Source organism: Pelmatolapia mariae, linkage group LG17, assembly GCF_036321145.2.
Source record: "Pelmatolapia mariae isolate MD_Pm_ZW linkage group LG17, Pm_UMD_F_2, whole genome shotgun sequence".
Lineage (NCBI taxonomy): Eukaryota > Metazoa > Chordata > Actinopteri > Cichliformes > Cichlidae > Pelmatolapia > Pelmatolapia mariae.
This window is the reverse complement of record NC_086242.1, coordinates 8,933,514-8,956,241: the sequence shown is the minus strand read 5'-3', so window position 1 is coordinate 8,956,241 and position 22,728 is coordinate 8,933,514. Positions and strand designations below refer to the sequence as shown.

The 22,728-nt window shown below is 39.9% G+C and overlaps 1 protein-coding gene across 1 annotated transcript in view; it reads right to left on the bottom strand.

Moving 5' to 3' along the window:
- Positions 1 to 536: 536 nt before the first annotated feature.
- ccdc146 (coiled-coil domain containing 146) overlaps positions 537 to 22,728 on the bottom strand; it is a 54,452-nt gene continuing 32,260 nt past the window's right edge. Inside the window, exons 15-23 of the mRNA XM_063460580.1 lie at positions 21,540 to 21,704; positions 21,303 to 21,378; positions 19,971 to 20,119; positions 19,646 to 19,874; positions 8,273 to 8,383; positions 8,044 to 8,181; positions 6,305 to 6,430; positions 3,666 to 3,788; positions 537 to 734 (exon numbers count right to left, since the gene is read on the bottom strand). Of these exons, the coding sequence (XP_063316650.1) occupies positions 537 to 734; positions 3,666 to 3,788; positions 6,305 to 6,430; positions 8,044 to 8,181; positions 8,273 to 8,383; positions 19,646 to 19,874; positions 19,971 to 20,119; positions 21,303 to 21,378; positions 21,540 to 21,704 (1,315 nt within the window). The remainder of the gene's footprint in view (positions 735 to 3,665; positions 3,789 to 6,304; positions 6,431 to 8,043; positions 8,182 to 8,272; positions 8,384 to 19,645; positions 19,875 to 19,970; positions 20,120 to 21,302; positions 21,379 to 21,539; positions 21,705 to 22,728) is intronic.

Genomic DNA, 22,728 nt, shown 5'->3' with positions numbered 1-22,728 from the left:
TCCTCTCCGTATTTACATTTATCATTTCAGGCTTTAAAGGAGACACTCCCAGCCTTGCATAGAGCTTAAAACCATTGCAATTTATTCGGAGATTACAAGCATGAGGGATGAAACAACAAGAGTGAAGATTACGTAGAAATATTCCAGTGGCCCTGAGAAATGAATTTATCTTCTAGAGAAAGGTGGTAAAAGTGTGATGATGCTTTTGCTAGGTGGAGAAAAGAATACAGAAATACATTACTGAGTCTCCTTGTCCTCCCTTCCACTCTCTTCCACTTTTTAGCTTTACTGTAAACAACCAAGTGCCAGTAAGGGAACCAAAATTACAACCAGATGCAGACCACAAGAACATGCTCAGAGCAGCCAGGACACAAACATGCACATGTTAGTGAGAGCAGGAGGAAGGAGTGTGGAAATAAATAACACAAATCAATGAAACACATGTTCTTTTAGTGTGTGTGTGCCTGAAGTACGCCAATAAAAACAGAACAGTCATATAGTTATCAATATGTCATCCTTGTCCACAGACATGTTTTCTATATTTCTATGAGTTTTAGCTCAGGTTTGCGAAAGTGTCTCATGTTGGCCCCTGGTTGGGAGGGTTTGAAGGGGGCCTGGGCTCCGTAGGGTTTGGGCAGAGGCAGCCGAGCGTTCAGCGGGATGTACGCGTTGGGACGTGCTTCGGCTGTGGTGTACTCTCCATTAGGTAACTGCCTCCACTCCTTTTCAGCAAGCTGCACACACACACACACACGCAAGAATGTACCAGAAGCAGTTTTAATATTTGATGTAAGATTGCTTGACCTTGGAGTAAATACTTCAATTTCAAATGATCCTGAATTTTAATCAAGTAAATGGAATAATCAGTTCTGCAATTTTTTTTTATATCTCAGCATGAATGCAAAAGCAAAGATGAACAGTCGAGTGCATGAGCTCGGGACAACAAAGCTGATTAAAAGTTTAATTTGTGTTTTTTTCCTCCTGTTTTTCTTCATATTATACCTCCAGTGATTGAAAACACACACAACGTGTGCAGAATTTCATATTTTGGATTAAATCCTGAGAACAGCAGCACTTGCAATTATTACTATTTTTTTTAAATTTTACTCATTATATTATGATTTATTCTATTTTTTAAACAAAAAAAATATCAAGAAAAAAATGGTCCACATTTCTGGTTATTAATGAGGTTGACAGCCTCCGCTGGATCACTGGAGTGCACGTTCCTGTGAACTTTTCCTCAAATGACGAAAACCAAAAGGAATGTTGTGTAACTGAAAAGAACAAAGCAAGGCCTGCCTGTTTGAGAATAAAGGTGGTCATGCTGACTAAAGTACAGTCATTTTGGTTTGCTCAATTTCATCTTAAATCAGATTCTACAGCTGACATGAGGCAATCTGTGCACCCTGGCACACAGTGTGTGAACCAAACCATGGATTTAGGGGAATTCACTTTGATATACAAGCTATTAACAACTTTGTTTACCTCTCCTTAAGTCTTATTAATAACAGTAGGCATAATAAAAAGAAAAAGGAATAGCTGCTGATGTTGCTTGTTGTGCATCTTGGAGCACTGACATGTGGAGAGCAGTGAGGAATTTAGACCAGTTTACCTACCTTCCTATAAAAATATGCCACCCTCACTTCTCTGCTATCAAAGCAGCATTTTTTCTTCCAAAAGTCTTGAGCCAATCATCATTTCTTTGTATTTTTTTCCCAAGGAGCCAGACTTTCTTGTAACTTTTTCTTTTTAAAGCAGTCTTAAGTAACAGTTCTCCACACTTTCAAAGTTATGCCAAAAACTGTGACATTTTTGGTTTAAATCCCCAGTGTGTGAGAAGGGCAGGAGAGAGGTCATCTGTAAAGCACAGCGGAGGCTCTGTTACGGTTTGGGGCTGCATTTCAGCCAGTGGCGTTGGGGGTCTTGGTGAAATCAGGTGAAAGCAGATCAGTACAGTCATACTGTGATTCACCATGCAATATGATCTGGAAAGTATCTGATTAGCTAGTTTCATTTTTCCATTTTGAAAATGATTGCAAACACGCTGGATACATACCTACATAAAAACACTATCAGTCATGCATTGGCATCCGCAGAGCCCGGACCTCAACATTACCTCATTACCTAAACATAGCCCCGAATGTCCTTCAAGAAGCCTGGAGAACTATTCCTGAAGACTACTTAAAGAAAAGACAAGAAGGCTGCCTAAGAGGGTTCAGACGTTTTTTAATAAATCGCTGCACCTTTTTCCCATTTTCCCAGCAAAACATAAAGAAATGAGAGTTGGCTTAGTTTAGGTATAGTACTGTGTTCACCCCATAGTACTTCTATGAGTAAACGCAGATTGGTAAAACAACAAATTGTGCAAATGCTTGTGCATATTTTCGGAGCTCTTTCCTTTAAAGCTGCTTACATTTTACATATCACGAGCTTTTGGGAGTCTGCTGCTTCGCTCAAGGACACTTGGACAGATTTATTTCTCTTTTTTTTGTGAGGGGGGAGGATTTACGGTGCATGCTGTGACTGTTTATCACCACACAGCTACTTACTGTTTTCTTGTTACTGTGACCTTATTAGCTAAACAGAAAAAAGCACAAAAAGTTCAATTTTTATATATGGGTCTGTGTGCAGATTAAACAACAAGATTTAATGTGTTATTAGTGAGCCTCAGATAACTCCCTGGGACAGGCCCAGGCTGTTTGCCTGTACTGTTAATATTCAACAGCCTCCTGCTCGAGTTAATGACACATGACCTTAAAAGTTTTTTGCATACTGTGTTAAAAACTAGCACCAGGATGAAATCACTGAAACTGTTAAGAGGCTGACAAAACTGATTTGATCCTATTGTGGCTGATGGATATATTTGTAACCATGGTGAGCTCCTGCTGAGAAAAAAGAGAAAAAAAAAATCAAGTTCAAGTGAACACGCATCCTCACGACACTCCAGTCCTCTCTTTGACTTTCACTACACCACAGCATGCAAATTAACTGTGCCTAAATCTCACGGACACTTCAAAGAGATGGCGATTTTCTCATGCATAAAGTTTATCCGCTGGCATGTGATCTGAGGAGGGCACACAAAGCGAGAAATAATGGCTCTGACCGCGAAAAACATATCAGAAACTGCCAAAAAATAAACAAGAAGAAATATCTGCAGACATTTTAAGAAGTTTAAAATGCAAAACTAACAATGACACCCCTCCAAAATTCTTCAGATACACTCTAATATTTCCACATCTCCAGGTTCCTTGCTGTTACTTGTTTTGGCTATGTGCTTGCAATTTACTGTGGTGTCCTTTTTGATCAGTAGCTATAATAAAAAGGGGAGAAAACAAATGGCTGCAGGCAGCTGGACTGGTTTCAGACAGAGCTGATCTGTGTATGTGCTCCTTCTTTGTGTAGACAGCCGCTAGTTTTGTTTGTCACCCGTTCAGCCTGTCATTTCCTGTTTTTTTGCAGATTCTAGTTCGAGTCTGTGTGTGGGTAGCTCTCGCTCACGCTTTCACTCACAGCCTTTTTGCTCTGGAGAGTCTTAATCGACTCCTGCCCCTGCAATGTGTCCCTGCTGCACTCTTCTCTTTGCCAGTCTATCTTCTTTTCTTGTCCCTCAGTGCTCTAATCAATTTCTGACCAGTGATCTTTGTGAGTCTTGTGTGTTTCTTTACCCTCTCTTTCTCCTCTTTGTCCCTCTGCCTCCTCTTCTTGTCCTGGAGCATCTTCCTCCACTCCTCCTCTTTCTCAGGGTATGGTGACAGGCCCTGCTCCAGCCGCCGCTGGCACTTGTCCATCTGGAAACACAGGACAAATGGAAGGAACATTCACTTTGTATTCCTTTCACTTTGTCCACTCTGCACTCTCCTGGCCTGATTCAATTTAAGCTGCACCCAAAAACAGATGGTTGTATTAGTGTCAGAATCCAGGCAAAATTAAGCCTTGGCATTTTCTGCTTCTAGCTGTGTCTGCGGTGCACTGCAGGCAGACAACTGCAGGGATTCTTCAGGTTATTAACACAAATCTCCTGAAATATATAGAAGGCATGATGGAAATCCATTCATTTTTACCTGTTTATTTATTTATTTTTACTGAGAAACACAGCAGTGGGGTTGCTGTTGAGACCAGTTTCTGATTTTCAGCATTTCTTGGTTGAATAACGCGATGGTGCCTCATTATTTTCATACTTAAGCTCAACAATTATACTAATTATGATAATGGACTGATTGCTGAGTCACTAAAGCATGTATGAAAAGTAAAGCCTGTGAAGAAGTGCCTTAAACTTGCATTCTCCCTAATTGCCAGCAGGGAGTGGCTCTTGTAAAAAAAAAAAAAAAAAAAAAGTCCAGTTCTCATGAAATTTGTAAGAAAATGACCCTGAAGCGATCTATGATCTCAGTAAACGGCTTCCGACTTTGGCTGCTTCCTTTAGCGGTCACACGGTAGATCATCTCTATATATCTCACCCTATCTCTAGCATTCTTCTCTGTCACACCCACCCTCTGCATGTCCTCCTTCACTACACCCATGAATCGTCTCTGCAGTCTTCCTCCTTCTGCCTGGCAGCTCATTAGTGACTACACTCTTTAGTTACTACGCCTCTGCACATCACCCTTGTTCTTGAAAATCGGTACCAGTACACATCCCCGGGCATCCTCTTACGCTCCAGGATCGTGTTAAACAATCTGGTCAGAAAGTCCACTCCTCACCTCCACAGGTAGGTTATCGGGACTCTTCATCCTCTTCATAGCTGCCCTCATTTCATCCTTACTAATCCTCTGCATTTCCTGATTCACAAACTTTCCTCCAATTTGTCCTCCGTTCTCTCACATTTTCCTCAATTAGGAACTCCTCAAAGGACTCCTTCCATCTTCAGTACACACTGTCTTCACTCATTAGTAAGACCTCAATAAACACTTTCTTAAATAATTTATGGACTCTGTTTCAAATTTCAGTTCCTATTTTATACGACATATTGCTCATTTTGTAAACCGCTCTACCATTTTTACTAAAATAGATACATTAGAGTAGACAAGATGTTGATGATCAAATGGTCAAGTTGAGGTTTCAAAGTAGCAGTCCACAATCTCCTAATGGCTATCGCAGCAACATTATATATAATGTGATCAAATATTTACTATAAAAAAAGAGTATGCTTTCTGTAGTATTCTCACTTTTTTAGCTTATAGTTTTTGTTCTACATTTGTTGAACTCACACTAACCTCTACCTGGTGAACATGTAGAGACTGATTTAGCTAAATTATGACAAACAGCAGTTCATAACTAAACCGATAAACAAGCTGCTGTTAGTCAGAGCCACTACATACACATTACTTACCCTTAATGGAAGCGTAAAAATGTAATAAGCCTCTTTGGTTGCTATAGTTGCTATAGTTACAGAATACACTGTAATGCTAGCTGCTACTTGTTAGTACTTAGCTTGCAGTTAGCCTGATTGAAAACCTCCTTCTTTGGTCTAAAATATGAATAATTGCTGAAAGGGAATGAAATAATAATTAAAGTGGATGACCTGGTGTATTTACACATTTCAAATGTGTAAATACGTCCATCTATTCAGGCATTTTCTTCCTGCTAAATATTGTTCTCATAGATTCTTTACAGAAGAGCAACCTGGTCATCTATGAGGTTCAGTTACAAAGACGTAAGGTTATTCTAAGGACATAGGCAAGATAAGGCTATAGACAATAAACTTTTATGTTCTGTCTGATTCAGTTGACTTGATTTGGCAGTTTCAAACCAGGCACCTGCAATAATATACCCCCCCCCCAAAATTTGTAATGTTTAGTTGGAATTGAACCGTCAACCTTTTGTTAGCCAAGCAAATATGTAAGTCAGTATACTATACAGCCATAGTTTAAAGCATAAATTAAATTCTGTAAATATTGAACTTCTAGATATTGATTCCACGGATTCTTAACCCTCTCAGGGCAGGCGTTGCAGATTTGCAACAGTTAAAAACTAACAACCTGATTACCCCACATATATATTTTATGAGTTTTTTTTTACTCAGAAGTACCACTGCAGGACTTGGTTGTGCATTAGCAACAAAAAACTTAATTTGAGCCTGAGAGGGTTAATAAAAAATGGGCATCTCAAGTTGAAAGTTTATGCTGTTGCCACCTCACTGTTTTGGGACTGGATATGATGAGCCAGTGCTCCTGTCGATCATGATCAGTGACTAGAAATAAAAATGATGGGAAAAACAGTGGGACACTGTGGAGTTGCACATCCAAGAGCTCGGTGTAGATTTCTGGATCCCTTTGTTGTGGCTACATGTGTCCCCCCCCCTGACCTGTAGCTCCTTCTCTTTGATCTGTTGTTGTAGAGATAAAGCAGCGGCTTGCTTCATGGAAAGTTCTGCAGAAATGGCCATCATACGGTGGGTGGTGTTGATTATGTTAGTTCGGAGCTCATTCAGCTGGAAGCAGAGAACACATAGACAAAGGCACAGAGTAGATGATTCTTCATAAATGTTCAGTGTCAAGCTAATCAGAGAGTGTACATTTGATATCACCTGTACAGGTCTAGTGTACTTTGTCATGCCTCTGGGATAATGTTTTCAGATCATTTGTCCTATTCCTATTCTCAACCCTTTGGCACAGATGTTGACCTGGACTAAGGGAAGAACAGATTTTCATTGTTGATCAAGGTCAAACAATGGGGTCACTGAGATCTCATGAATTTTCTCTTTAACTGTCAAACGTGCAGTGTATAGGACATCAATAAGAAATCCCCATATCATGGTACTGGGTCTGTGACCCAGTGTTTCTAAGTTTCTGGACCACGTGGTCATCCTGCAGAGCTCCTTCATGTGCTCTCCTGAACTGCTCCGTCTCTGCCACAGGGCACACCTCCTGCCTTCTGAACTGCTAGGTCTTTGTTTTGGACTCTTGTGCTCCTTGCTTCAGTTGTTTTGCTCTGATCATTGTCACACCGTCCCCGTTTGCTGTATGTTTCCATGTTTCCCTCATTTCCCTTGTTAATTCGTAGTGGTAAATATCTAGTTGTTTATTTCTAGTTTTTTGTTCCTAGTTTCTTGTTTCTGAATTTTCCCTTTTTAGTGCTCTTATGTTTAAGTAGTCACAGCAAAGGAGCTACTCAAAGTCCTGTGTTTGGGTTCTCCCTTGCATGCCATACAGTTATACATGACACCCCAAGATTTTTTCATGTTAACGTTTACTTAGCAAAGGAATTTTACTGTCACGTTCTTGGGAACGCAACATCCCAGTACACCTGGAGGGAATTTCATTAAATCTAGTTAGTTTGACTCGAGGATGAACTGATGAGAAGTTGGTGGTCAAATATCACGTATACAAAAAACATTTTTTCCCTTCACTTAAGAATTAATAGACTGGTTTCAACAAAATTTAACAGCACTGTCTGAGGAGATGACAAGTGATGAAGAGATGGTCTTTTAGGTTAACTACGATGTGACACCATGACGTTCTGCAAAACCACCCAGGACCATTGACCTTATTTCACATTTGAATGAATGCTGAATGAATGACACTAATCTCTGTGCTCCGCCTAATAGATCCCCTTAAGGTCTTCAAGCAAGGATGTAAACTGCAACTAGAGTAGTTGCCTGTCTACCGTGTGAGGACATTTGAGCTCAAGATTTTCTTCATTTCAAATTAAATTCCTTTCAGTGCTACTGGGACTTATTTCTACAAATGATTATGGGCTATGAAGCTTGTTCCACTAGCTTTTGATGAGGGTATTTATAGCCGAAGAGGAAAAGCAGAGTAAGTGGGAGTGCAAAGAAACTGTAATGCTCAGTGAACTCCCAAATGCTCACTCTGCACGCTCCTCACATGGGCTGCACATGCTCCTCAAACAATGCGTCAGTGTGTTCGTGAGGGAGACAAAGAGAGAGATAAAAGACCACGCTGCAGATAACGGGTGAATAATATGTTTCTCTGTATCTGAGAGTATATTGTATTGTGTGGGAGTGTGTGTGTTTGTCTCTGTATCACCCTATCTGTGTCTATATGAGCAGAGCTTCTTCTCTATGTATATACAAGAGTCTACCTTCTTTGCCAGTGAGAGTCTGTCCTCTTGGCAGTTCTCAGCTTGCTCGCTGAGTGGCTTTGAGAGCCGGGTCACCTGGTCCACCAGGAGTTCTTTTTCCAGCAACTGCCTCTCGCGCTCAGCTAGATTCACCTCAAGCTACAGTGCAGAGACAGAGCGGAGACACACCTTTTTTGTATTCCCTTTGAAAACGTTTGCAATAAAGTAGTATTTTAAAAGTGTCGCGTACCTGTTCAATTTTCTTGGCCAGTTCTGCCGTTGATGGGTCTTTGCCCTTTAGCTCTTTGTAATCAACTTTTCGCTTCACACCCTCAAGTGTCTTGTCCCTGGCTTCTGACAGCTGAGAGACAGAAAATAAGAGAATTACAGACGAAAACAGACAACAAATTGACTGTGGCAGAAGTCAATAAGCTATTGTCACTTGTATCTAGTAATTTCCAAAGGTAAATAACCGGAAAATACAAAGTAAGAATCTAGAATTAGTCTGTGTGTGTTTGAATGCTTTGTCCTCCATGGATGGAAGGTACTCATTGCACTGGGGATTTAAGGGCCTTTTTTGCTAAACATAGTGCCTACATGGAAGCTACTTCCTGCTACATGACAAGCCAGTGGCAAACTGTGATAAGAGAAACCACAGTTTAAAAAGCTACAACATCCCTCCAAGGGCCTGTTTTTTATTTTATTTTCTGACATCCCCAAAGACAGCAGAAATAGAAGGGGAGGCAAAGATACACACAAAAGGAAAAAAACACACGAAGAAGATGAGGCAAAAGGCTCAGAAGCAGACAGGATGACAAGGCGTTAAAGTTAAGTGAAGGGGCAGGGCAGGCATGTTCGATCAATGCCTTTAGCTAATGCTCATTCTGAAACAGCTGCAATTAGCGAGTGGAGACGGAGTTAGAGGTTTGCCAGAGTAAAAAAAAAAGTGCACATGACCTACAAAGTGCTTAAATGAATGACAGAAAATTAACATATAGAACATTAATTAAAGTTTTGACCTGTCTAAGAATAATGAATGGGTGCCTGCTTTGCTTTTCTGGTCTAGTCCACATGGACACACAGTGCCACTGGTTTAACGCTATTCCAGTAACATGCAGGACTGGAAATACACCATGAAATGCAGCAATGTCATAAAGTCTGGTAGGGAGAAAAAGGCTAACAAGAATTAAAAATTACAGTGGAAAGTTTAGGAAAATACCAAATAAACCAGACTGAATTCGGGAGAAAATATTACGCACTTGTTACTGAGCACTCAAAGCATTTTAAATGAATGCCATAGCACTTTATGCATCTTACATCCATAGCCCAGAGGACCCTGAGGAAACACACACAGGTACAGAGAAAACATGCAAACTCCACATAAAGAGGGATCATGCCAGGAACCAAACAAAATCATAAAGACACAATGTTACCTCAAAGCTACGACTGGTCAGGCAACTTCATGAGAAAAAGGCTGTTCTGATTATGAAGACAAAGATAAATAGTAACTCAGGTGTCCACCTAACCTCAGCGGGGGCTAGAGATGGAAATGGGCAATTAAGAAGGCTGTAGTATCTTAACAGTGAAGTTAATATAAATGCCCAGTGGCCCCATTAAAGCAAGATAAAGGTAAGCTATATATATATATATATAAATAAAAAAAATATGAATCTCAGCTGATCAAGGAGCCATGACAGGCAAAATAAAATGAATGTAAGCAGAAAATAGAAACAATGAAAAAAAAACAGCGATCAGTTGATAGAAGACAGAAAAAGGAAAATACATGAGAAATATTAATAGATGCCTGGGGGCACTGAAACAAATATAAGAGAAGAAGAAGTGATTGATTATACAGCGCGAAGTAAAGACAGAAGAGTTGAAGAGAGAAAAAGAACACGTGGAATAAAGTACAGAGGCGGTCTGACCTGACACGACCTGCCTTATGAAACAGCAGCTTCAGTCCATTCAACCATACTGAGTATAGAGGTGTGTGTGCGTGTGTTTGTGTGTGGATATATGCAGCAGTGTAGGTTTACGCGCCTGCATCTAATGTGAGCGAAGAAAGACAGTCCGGAACAACGTGATGATTCCCATTTTCCCGTCGTTCATAGATGGGATTAATGAAGCTTCTCTCCTATAGTTGGGCAGCGAGTCTGATTAAAACAGACATGGGTGATCAGCTTATTAAAAAGCCTACTGTCATATGACTCAGGTTTTAACTATGTATTAAAGCTGTCATGTGATAAGCCAAGGTGTGAGCTGGGTTAAAGTTACTGAAAAGCGAAGACAGAGATAAGAGTGGAGGAAATGTACTTGGAGAAAGTGATAAAAGGCTGACAGACAGAGGAAGATAAAGTGAGAAGGAGCAAAAGAAAGGCCAGAGTCAGAAAAAGGAGCGAGCGATAGGATGTGAAAGCAGACAAGAAAGGCAGAATTAAAAAGACAAGAGATGCTGAGAAACAGGAACTGGGGCTGACCAAGAGGGACCCGGGAAATGTGCACTTCTCACAGAGAATATGACTTTGACAACAAAAGCCTGTTCGTGGTATGAGGAGTTGAATACGTGATTACATCATCTGAAAGCTGAAATTAAGCAACAAATCTGATTCTGTTCCCTGCTCGACATGCAAATGAAGGTCACCAAATCGTCTAGCGGGAATACGAGCTGAAGTAAGACTTAGAAATCCATCAATTCTGATGTCAGGCTTCTCAAACAAACCTTAAAATAAAGTGCTTAATTGCAGTATATAGTACCGCATAGTACCCAATGCCAAATAGCGTTTCAGAAGTATTATTACGCTCAAGTTCTTCGTCTGCTTTAAACAATTGCAACTGAGCTCAGCAGATCATGTCGGAATTGGAGCTAATAAATGCTGGACGACTTTTACTTTAATTGAAATTACTCCACCGCAAAAAAAGAGAGAATGGATTTGTACAACTGGAAACGGTTGATGGCTACACTGGCAGGATCCTGACTACTGCGTTAAGCTTGATTTTTTACATGCGATGAATCCACAATGAGACCGTCCACAAAGCACTACATTGGTGGTGGGCTTTCTGTGCACTTGAGGGTTTTTTTTCTCAGTGCTGAGCTGATCGTGTTAAGAGTTGGAGCTAATAAATAATTAACAACAGTTACTTTTACTGAAGTGAAAACGAAGACTTTGGGGATTATAAAACACAGATAGTCAGAATCAAGAAACAGCTATATGGCTACAGAGGCAGAATACAGAGTATTGCGTTCGCATTGTCAGCAAGCTGGATGCTATTACAGCCTATTGCATTTTGTTTCATGGATGCAATGTCTTTGTACTAATCAGTATTTTGTGTTTATTGGGAATAATTTCACCAAGAGGTCCAATTAGAATTTTTAAATGCACACTGATTACTGAGGGGTGTATTATAAAGCAATATTAATGAGTCAGTGAACTGTACCAAGCTTTAAGGCTCTCTTTTTATCTGGCTGTATCACCATAGTAACTCATGATAAACACATAAACTGCTCCCAACCAGGTTATGTGTTCAGAGTTTGGGTTTAGAATCAGCTGAGAGCGCTGATTGGTTATATAAGCATCTCATAGGGTGAAGATCTGGTCCACTGTTCCATGGCTGGGATGGAATCAGCATTGCTCCTCCTGAATACGAGGCTCAACAGTCAGTCAGAACATTCTTTCCAGAACCCTGGAATAAATTTTCCCTAGGAGGCTGAGCAGTGTAATACCACCAGAGAGCTTTCTAACTACCCCACCGAGCTCTGCCAGTGCAACTGGTGAGGCTTTCCCTTATTCTTCAGGGTCTGTCTCCTCCACACAGGAGATTTTGGCTGGGTTTAACAGTTCCTCAAGTGCTCTTTCCACTGCCCAAAGATATTCCTAGTCTAGTTCAACAGAAAAGCCCTGCTTTTCTTCAAGGAGACCTGCTGAAAGTCCTCTTCTGTGGCCTCCCATGGACTCCTCTCACAACTGAGCTTTTGCTTCCACAAGTGCCAAAGCCACAGTCTCTCTGATGCCTGTCTACTGCTTCAGGAGGCCCCATGGCCAAGCAAGCACAGAAAGTGTCCTTCAACAGACTGACAGCCATGCTGGTCTGCAGGATGCTACCACGACAGACACTGATAACTTTAGAACCACAGGTTCTGCCAACTGACTCAGCAATGGAAGTCTTTAAAGTGGCTTATTCAGACTCCTAAGTTTCCAACCTCCCCAGAAATGCAAGACAAATCCTTCCAAAGGAGAGAGTTAAAGACCATACTAATAGTATGCAAACTGTTTTACATACACTTTTTTAATGGAAAAACAATCAATAACAAGAATAACATCAAATGTGGAGCTGTGAAATGGATAAGTCTGTTATTTTACACAGTGAGCATTTTTGCTAGTTTTTCTTCCTGCTTTCAAATAGGCTAAACTTTATTAATATAGTAGGTCCATGCTTTACACCACTGCATCTGACAATTTGCATTGCTCTTGGTGATGTAAGGCTGGGATGCAGCTGCTCGGCCATGGAAATCCATTCCTTGAAGTTCTCTATGCACTGTTCTCGAGCTAACCTGAAGGCCGCATGAAGTTTGGAGGTCTGTAGCGACTGACTGCAGAAAGTTGGCAACCTCTGCGCATTATGCGCTTCAGCATCTGCTGCCCCCGCTCTGTGATTTTATATCCAAGGATAACTTAGCAGTTCATAACCAGTTCGGGTGAGTGAATCCAGATAATGGAAACATATCCTGTGATATGTTTCCATTATCTGGATTCACTATAGTGAACTGACTTGGTAATACAGGACAAGATGTATGGCTGAACTAAACATTGAAATTTCAAGTTATAGTCAAGAATAACTGAGAACAAGAAATGACAAGGAAAGTAAACAGAAAAGAACTAACTATCAAAACCCAGGAATCACGACAATAATATTGAAAAAAAAATCAGCACATACACCACAAGTCACAGCAAACACCAAGCTAATCTATAAAAATGTCTGTCTAAATAAATCCAGATCTTTTTACAGTGTAATGGCTGACGAAAGAATGAAAGGAAAGTTTTTTACTCAAGAAATGTTTTTTTTTTTTATCTCATAGCTTTAAATGAACTTCTTTAGTTGTCAAATTCCGACTGCGACAAATATGTACTCGATTCTGACTTGACTGATTAATCTGTGTTGCACCCTCATATGTAACCACCCTAAGTCACTTAAACAGTACATGATGGATGGCACAAAGTGTGTCTTTGATACCCTCCCTCTCCTCTCCCCACTCTTCAATCAATCTTCTTTTCTCTCTGTAGTGCCCTCTCTTGTAGCATTTTTATAGCCGTCCTCTTCCTTCTAGTCGTATACACACTGACGTACGTCTTTCCCTTTGTATTCATCTGTCTCTGTTCTGCCTGCTTGCCTGCCTCTGTATTCTTCATCTGACAGTCACAAATAATAGCTGCTTTCTTGGCTCATGACTGCAGTAAAACATTGTAGATATGACAGCATCCGAGCAGCCTACCATTAGCATATCATTTACATAATTTCAGCTCAGGTTGAAATTAACATGATGGCTTAAAAAGCTTCATAATAGATGCTACACCGAATGCCTGAAAGTGTAACCATTAAAAAAAACAAATAATGACCTTATTTATATACAACGTCCACAAATTGGTCTACAAAAAGCCTTGTAATTAGATAAGAGACAAAGGGACAGATCAGTAAAGCATAAAGGTCAGCAAGTTAAAATCATATTAATATAATACGATGATGTAAGGGTAATTAGAAAAATATGGGAGTAGAGCAGCTCAAAGGAATATTTATATATTTATGAGGACCAAGTACAAGTTACAACTAAAAACAATGTCAAATAGAGGAGGTTTTTTCTTTTCTCTCTCTCTCTCTCTCTCTCTTTTTTTTTGAAATGTCTAAACAATGAAATCAAAATGAAGAAATATAGCCACCACATTGACCGGGTCACATAATGCAACTAGGAAGGAAGAAATAAAAGCCAGATGTACGTTTTGACAGGAGATTTACAAGACGACTCAAACTCTGCCAGCATGCATTTATCAGGCAAGTCATTCCACAGCCTTGAAGACTCTGACAATGAAAAAGCCCCAGCTTTCCACTGTGAGATGTACCAATGGTTATAAAGTATAGGTTAGGCCTGCAGACAACCTCAGGCTATAGAAAGACAACTAGGGTGAAGCAAAACCATACATAACTTAAAATAATCACTGGTTATTTAGAATTAATGACCCCACAGTTTAACCACAAGCAAAACCAGCTAAATAAAGTGGCGTGTACCCGATAACATTGTAACAATACAAAAGAAGCAAAAAGCATTTAATTTGTACTGAAAGAAATGGGGTTTTCATTGTGTCTGGAAAACAGATGGAGAAACTGTGACTGGAAATCTGTTGTTTGATCCATGAATTAACTTCGTGATGGTTCCACAAAAATATGTCACTGCTGAATTATTGTATCGCTGTACCGGAAATACATTTAACCTACATCCCAACTCTCAAGAGTGGCATTTCATGGGGGCTGTGTCATGTGTTGCTGTGTGGCTGACAAGATTAGAACCAAATATGCACGACTTTATTGAACTCAAAATGCAACTTTATTGATGGGCTCATGTGGATCACAAAAACCTGGGCAGACAGTAGGAATTTGCTAACTAGGAAACCACATGGGAGACACGGAACATACAGGGCACACGCAAGAGGGAATGAGGCACAAAGAATGGGAGACAGAGACAAAACTACAAAAATTACAGACATGAACATGAGTCACAGAAGGCAACAGTTATCACAATGAAACAGGAAGTCACAGGAAGCTGGCTTAACTTAGAGAAGGCCACGACACTGGGACATCAAGGAACCCAGATAATCAGGGAAGATGATACAAAGGGAATTAAACTAGACATAAAAGCACAGAGGGTAAAAGACCACCAAAGCAAGACAGGAAGTAACTAAACAGATGGCAGACAGAGAGGTGAATTTCACATATGACACACCAAGGACAAAATAGACATGGGACTAGGACAGCCTGGCTATGGAAAGGAAGTAGAAACATAGATATCAAAACTAATAAGTACTGGGAAGTAATACTACAATCAAGAGACTAAACAATCCAGACCTAGACGTTAAAACACTTTAAACTAAGGAACTAAGTTATGGAGCAGTTACATTAAAACTGCATTTCAGTCTAATTCCCTCATGAATTTCAATGACACACTTAGTATCGACGTGAACTGAATTTTCCTATTTAATAATACTTGATTGTGATTTACCTCTCTCACATTCACATGAGTCTTTGATTTAACGTGAACACGCTTCTGTCCACTTGCGCACTCACAGAAAGTGGGTTCACCTTCACTACATTATTCTGTTTATGTGCCCGTTTGATTTGTACCTTGTCTTTGCTTGATTTTAATCCAGTACTTGCTTCACAACTTATCTTTGTGTATCATATGACTTTTTTTCAGAACTTATACAAAGTTGAGAGTTTTTTCTTGCTCTTTTTGCTCTCTACCTGTTCCCGCCATCCAATATACATGAACTTCCACACCCATACTGTCAAAGCGATTTTATTGGCAAAGGGTTTCCCAGTAGTAATAGGTTCCAGACAGATTGGACGAAGATTTAAGAGGGACAGAATATGACTCACCACCATAGGGACAGTGCTATCTGTCACCAGCTCCACCCTATTATAAATCCACAACTGACTGTGTCTTTGTATGTCTGTGGGATTGCTCATGCAGCTGTGCATAACAGAAGTGTAACCAGTCATTAGATGACTGTTTGTTCATCGACATTTAGATTTCACGAACGCTGCGCAGATCTCGGTGTGCGCACTGATGCGTGTGCACCTGTACGCGTTTGAGACGTCGACGCGCCCGCATCTCATAAACAAGCAGCAAATTTAGATTCCGACCCCAACCTCTGTTTATTTTGCTGCAATTAAAATTCCTCAGAGCAAATGGAAGCCTCAGAGTATATTGAACTTCAATAGTTTCGCAGATGGCCCAATCTATCTTTGTCAAAATTTCCCATCAAAGGAAAGGGGGGGTCTGTCTGCAATGAACAGATAAACTGGTCACAGATGAATACAAATACACAATATATATGATAAATCGACAGCAAGGCAGTTGCATGGAGATTGAATTCGCATAGAGAATGCATTTGCAGGGAGAATGAATTGAGCTGGTGAGCCTCCTGCAAAAGTAGAGACCCCCATGATTCACTTTTTTGTACCCGGGGGAGCTAGATGGCTGTACGAGTGAAAACTGTAATTTAGAAAATGATTTGCTGTTTACACACAGATGAGAGGGAGAAGTATTAAATAACTGGGTGGTTGAATGGCAAGAGAGAGGAACAAACATGGACTGATAAACTAATCAAGGAGATAACTGTTGATACTAAAAGTTTCAGGAGAAGCACGTCTATTCAAACGTGATAAAGCATATAGCCACGACAGCAGCTTTGTGAGGATGTGTGCTCAGCTACACCAAGGCTTTCAGCTAAAATGCTCATATTAACATTGCTAAAGTGGTGTTTCGCTACAATGTTTCTCATCTTACTTCAATATGTTAGCATGTTAACATTTGCTAAAGAGCAAAAGTACAGCTGAGGCTAAAGGAAACAGTATTTGTTCATTAACTTGGGAATCAAACATAGACTGTATATGAAAGATGGATATTAGTGTCTGGATCTGCCATCAAGTAGCACGTGTGTTTTTAAACCATATCAATGACCTCAGGAAACACTTTTTTGTTCTCACTTGCTATTTTCAAATCTTATTTGATACAATAAAGTTTGTTTTGTAAAATGATGGACCCATTTTAAGTCAAATACATGAGATAGAAGGGTATGCATTACAGTGTGGCTACCTTGTGATTGACATATGCTAACCTATGAGCAGACAGTGTCCTGTTTTCTCAGTTAGATACACCCAGGGTGTGATTTTTGTTTTCTGCTCACCTGCAGGGCGTCACGCTCTTGTACCCACATTAGCAAATCTTTGGACAGGGAGAGAGGAAGCTGGTTCCACCTATTAACATCAGCAGCATACTTTTGGAGTTTTGGTTCTGACTCAATAAATGTGTGAAAATAAGCCTGCTCTGTAATGTGCTGGTCACAGGTTTTAAGTGTGAATGATGCAGTGAATGATAGTCAGGTTAGGGTTGGGCTGTCTGCACAGAAGAGGGTCCGTTCCTCTCTACTGGACGATTATAGCATCTCCAGCAAAACTTCCAAACTGTGCATATCATTTTTTTTTCAGAACAGCCCTTCATAGGCAGGCATTCTAACAGCGGGATGCCAGCGACAACAGCCCAAGCGCATAACTGCAATTCAACAAGTTTAATAAGAACGTTCAGAATTCAGGTTTGTAGGAAATTATGATGTAAATGATTAGGCAACTGGTTTACAGTCAGCAAGAATATTTATAGGATAAATACCATGTTGAAACAGCAGTGGAATAACAAAAAGATCCAGATCACCTTCCCTGCCCTAAAAGTGCTGAAAGTGAAAGTCAGATATGTTTTAGACACAATGTTCCAAATTAAACTTTACTAACAACCAGAAATGCCAACCTGATGGTACCGGTCAAGGTAAAGTCAGCAGGATTTGTGCTCTGGGCCTCATGAAAATATGTATGAAGTTTTAATAAGTCCAACTGTTGCTGAGATATTTCAGTCTAGCCCAAATAGACCAGGCAAGCTGCACTGCAATCCTCAGAGTCAGAGACCTAACATCGATGAAAATATCCAAATACATAGTTAGTTTGTGTGAGGAAGAAGAACATAACAAAAGGCTGAAGTTGTGAACACAAGTGAAAGAAAAATCCTGGTGGAAACAATAAAATTTAGAATTTTGTTTAAAACAAAGTGTGGGAAAGAGTAAAGAAACTAATGAAACATGAGTGAAAGCAAAAAGATGGCATCATCAGGGCTCCCTGTAGCAAACATAAACAACAGAAGGAGTAAACAGATGGACAAAAAGGAGAGGGGTGTTTTTCAAATGAGCAGCACACGGTGAAGTCTTATCCAACGCTATGTTCATCCAAAAGAGCATAAGACTCGGATAACATACGTCTGGTCCAGCAGCAACTGTAAGCCAATCACTCTGATCCAGAGAGGTAACACACCCAATCCCATGATGTAGCTGCTGGAAGGGGAACTCGGTGCATGTTTGTGTGTCTGTTTCTCTTCGTCTCTGTGTGCACAGTGTTATCGCTTGGGTTTTTCCCCTTTGTTTTAGATACTTATCTTCTTTCTGAGTATCCGTGTGTGTCTTGAACTTTATTTGGCAAGTGTCCATCCTTAAAATTTCACTCCATTAAGATCTGCTCAGCAAAATGAGGCTCTCATCTGACAATAGGGAAGAAAATTCCCCCCAATCATCATCCCTTGTGTGGCTATTTCAAAATATTTTGTTTTAAATTGTGAATAGATGCATGCATTCTTCCACTAGTTTGTCCAAGCAGACACCTCTCAAGCATAATCAGTCTTGATTATGGTCAAACTAAGAATGTTTACACGTTAATGAGCACCGAGTCCTGTCATTAAAGTAAAGCGAAAGCCTTCCCACACAGCATGTTTACTAGAGTAATTCAGAAGTCTCATTGTGAGATAAAATGCTGAACGTGTTTCAAAACAAGGACCTGCTCATTAGTGATGTTCTGAGTGTCTCCACTGCTCTATGGGTTTTATTCTAAAGCACTGCACTTAACTGTTCTTGCTGGAGTTCCCCTGGCTTGACAGAGACAGTAAAAGTTGAGCAATAATCTGTAAAATCTCTGACACCATTCAACTCACATACACCCGCAGTCATACACTCCCTCAGACCTCTACGGATAAAAAATAAATCGCGTATATTATTTTTATGACAAGGAGTAATGGGAACACACACACCTAGCTGGACAACGCATGGAAGTGCTGTTGAAGAAAGTCCCTGGTTTGCAGATGGACCAGGCATGCTAACTCGAACACAACTACAGACACCACATGTGCCAGAAGATTCTCAGGAAAATCTGTACTTTCACAGCATCTGTTTTTTTCATGCTAATTGGCAGGTTTAACTACATTCAGAGGGGATTTTAAATCCACGAAGCAAAGGCATTTCATGATATAGTCATGGTCGTACTGTTGGAGAAATGTGGGCAGCAGCGTATAGCACCAATTAGTGGCTATATTAGCAAAATGCCACTATGGAAAGCGCAGGGGCATTTTATAGGATGCAGTGCTCATTCAAGATTATATACCTGATGGGTGGCTCTAACATTAGGCAATGCAAAAATGTCTTGAACTGTACAGTATGATGCATTTCCAGTTTTCATTTCTTGTTAATAAGGAATAAAAGAAGATAGTGAGAAAAGAGAAGTGGGCGTTGTGAGACTGTTGCCGGAACACTGTCAGCACTGTTTACACAAGAAAAATGAGTTTAATGAAGGATTTCTACATCTACATAGAAATCTGTGCATTCTCAAAACCTGTTAAGCATGCAATAAGTAGACACATTTTTCCTCCTACTCTATAACTTCTCAGGTAATTAGTATGCATTTCCACAAGTTTGGTGTAATTGCTTCCTTTGTGGAAGGACTGTCAACCGTCTGGATGAGTGTGTAGGTTTATCTAATGTTTTTCTACCTCTATTTGGAGCATTGTAATCTCCTCCTCCAGTTTCCTCTTGAGGAGTACATCTTTCTTCTTCAGGTCTATCTGCCTCTTCTCCTCATTAATCGCTAACTCCAAGTCTCTCATGTCCTTCTCCAGGGTCTCCAGAATTGAGTTTCTTTTAGTGATAGCTGCCTCCTGGATGTTCACCTTCTCATAGTAGTTACACAAAATCTCTTCATGTTCCAGGAGCTGGATTCCTCTGTAGATTTGAGAAGTGCATATAGTATATATGAGCTTTAGGTCATTATGTAAGCATTCGGGTAGCAATTACTTGAGCTTTAAGCTATGAACATACAGGAAGTTGCGCCGCTGTATGGCAGTTTCGTGATTCTTGTTTATTTCCAGCAGAGTCTCCTGCTGATGGCTGATCATTTGTGTGAGCTTCATTAGTTCCAGTTTGTTGTCCTCACACTCCTGATTTATCTGGCACTGCTTCCCGCCAGCCTACAACAAGTCAGAGAGAAAGAGAAAGTAATAAGCATGTTCACAGCATCAGAAACAAGATCGGCACAAAGCACTTAATGACCCTCAGAAAAGTCAGTTCTAATTATTTTATTTTTTAATGGTCAGTGGGGTTCAGTGTGACAGAACTTTGGACGTATCAGATTTAATACAGTACATTTTATGTATTCATTCTTTTAAAGTATTTCTTCCATGTTTGCCCTTTCCTTAGATACTTGTGTTGTCCTTTAGTGTGATGGGGAGAAATGCAGAACAGGCCATGGTCAAGCACAGACCAGTCAGAAGTCTCTTAAAACACGAGCAAGTTTTAAAAGGAGAAAACACCAGGAACTCAAGAAAACGGCTGGAATGTTTGACTATTGGAAGTGACAGGACAAGCTGGCAAAACGAAGCTAAATAACAGGTGGTGCACACAATTGGAGAGAAATCTAACAAAAACAAACAGGGAAGACCAGAACAAAGACCAGAAGTAAGACTAACCGAAAAGCTAAAAAACCCAGGTCATTTCAAAAGCACATCACTGTTATCCACCGGTCATCGCTCATCAAACTCAAAACCAGCTCTGCGATGAAGGTTTTTTGGGCCAGAGGTATCACAAAACACAGACATAGCACTGAAAGAATCCTGAATCTAAATCTGTGGGAGAATTCTGCAACAGCAAAGATGGTACAAGTATAACATCCAGGAGAGGAACCTTCTTAAAATGTCATTTGGGTAATCAAAGTCAGGAATCTTTTCACATTTTTCATAAATATTTACTATACATATAAATTGAATTAATGTTATTTTCTAAAATGTTTTAAATAAATTATCAATAAAAGTGTCCATAGGTGTTCCATCACCATCATCATCATCATCGTCTACATACGGCTTGTTCTGCTTTCTGAGGTCTTCTTAGCTATGCCTAACAAAGAAGACTGCAAGAGCCAGCAAATTAAAAACCTTTTACCGTTTTTGTTTACAGTGATAAACAACAAAAAAAACACACATTAATCTTTACTCTTTTTACTATAAAATGCTAGCAATGACTTCACCCCTGTCTTATCTGTGTCTGTATACAACTTTGGATGTCTTGCAGCTCATTTAATGTTTGTTTAAACTGTCTAAATTGTGATACTGACATACTGCAAAGCGTGCGTGTGTGTGTGTGTGTGTGTGTGTGAACCTTGGAAATGTCATTGCGTAGCTTGTCCCTTGTTTTCGAAGTATTAGAGATCTTCATACGAGCCTTTGAGAGTCCTCTGAAATAGACGTATATAAATGGAAAAAGATAAAAATTACACACAGAAACTCAATAAAACATAACTTGTTGCACACAGCTGGACATTGTAACTTTTAAAGAATCAGGATCTGTTATAATGCTATTATAGTACTTGGTTATGACCACGTATCCTAAACACACCTGTCCTTGTTGATGGCAATGGTGCGCTGGATTTCCGATTCATTTTCCAGGACCTTAATCTGCTCCGTCAATTCTGTGATCGTCTGTGAGGCCATCTGCTTCAGCTTGACATACTTTTTCTTCTCTTCCATAACCATATCGCACAGCTTAGAGTACTGTAATATTCTGACAAGGTAACAAAACACAGATTAGTAATGAACACATTATTTATCTATAACACAAACTCCCAATCCAGAACAACTTCTTTACACGTTACACTAATGCTTTGTATTTATTCTTCTTAGACTTTTAGGTCTATGTGCGCTTGTTAAATAAACTATGGACAGAAATGTTGTCATCAACACATGCTATACTCCCAACAGAGTAATCTTAATATCAGTGACTCATATTCATTACAAGTGATCAGTGGATCACAAAATTATGAAAGAACCAAAGTCTCACGGGGTTTAAAATGCATCTAAGGCGTGTGTGCTGTGACGAACGACGGCTAAATGTGAGAACAGAGAGGAGATACACTGTCTGATTCCATGTCAAGTGCAACCACTTCAAACTGAACTCTGCTGCTTTGACCTTAATGAATGCATTTTTTAAAAATCTGCTTTTATACTGGGTGGTGCTTTATGCATTAGTCTGTGTCTGAACACTCAAGTATGACCAATTAGAAAGAAATTGTTTTCTACCAAGACAACATGCACAGATGTCTGAATTAATTGTGGCTGCAGATATTTTGCAGATCAGAGGAGCCAAACATATAACATGGAATCAATTATCAGTCGTGAAAAATGGTTATATTAAAGGAATATTTCACTGAAAACCAAAATCTACATACTTGGTGTGAGTTTTGTGCTTTTGGAGGTGGATATTTGCTTTAGTTTAATGGAAGTAAATGGCACTTAAAATGTCAAATTTATCCAAAAACCTTGTGGCTTGTGACAATGTGAGAGGATATGAACATTAACAGCGTCTTCCTCTGCTGAGTTGTAATGTTATCTGGCTTTGTGATCCTTTTGGAGAAACACAAAGCTAGAAATGGGTAAGAACTCAAAGCATACAAAAAACTCGAACTTGTTTTTCAGCTACTGAAGATAAAACTGAGAGAGAGGCCCACAAACAAGCAGCAACTAAAGATGGCTGCAGTAAAGTCCTAGCAGAGTATCTCAAGGGAGGAAACCACATCTGGTGATGTCCA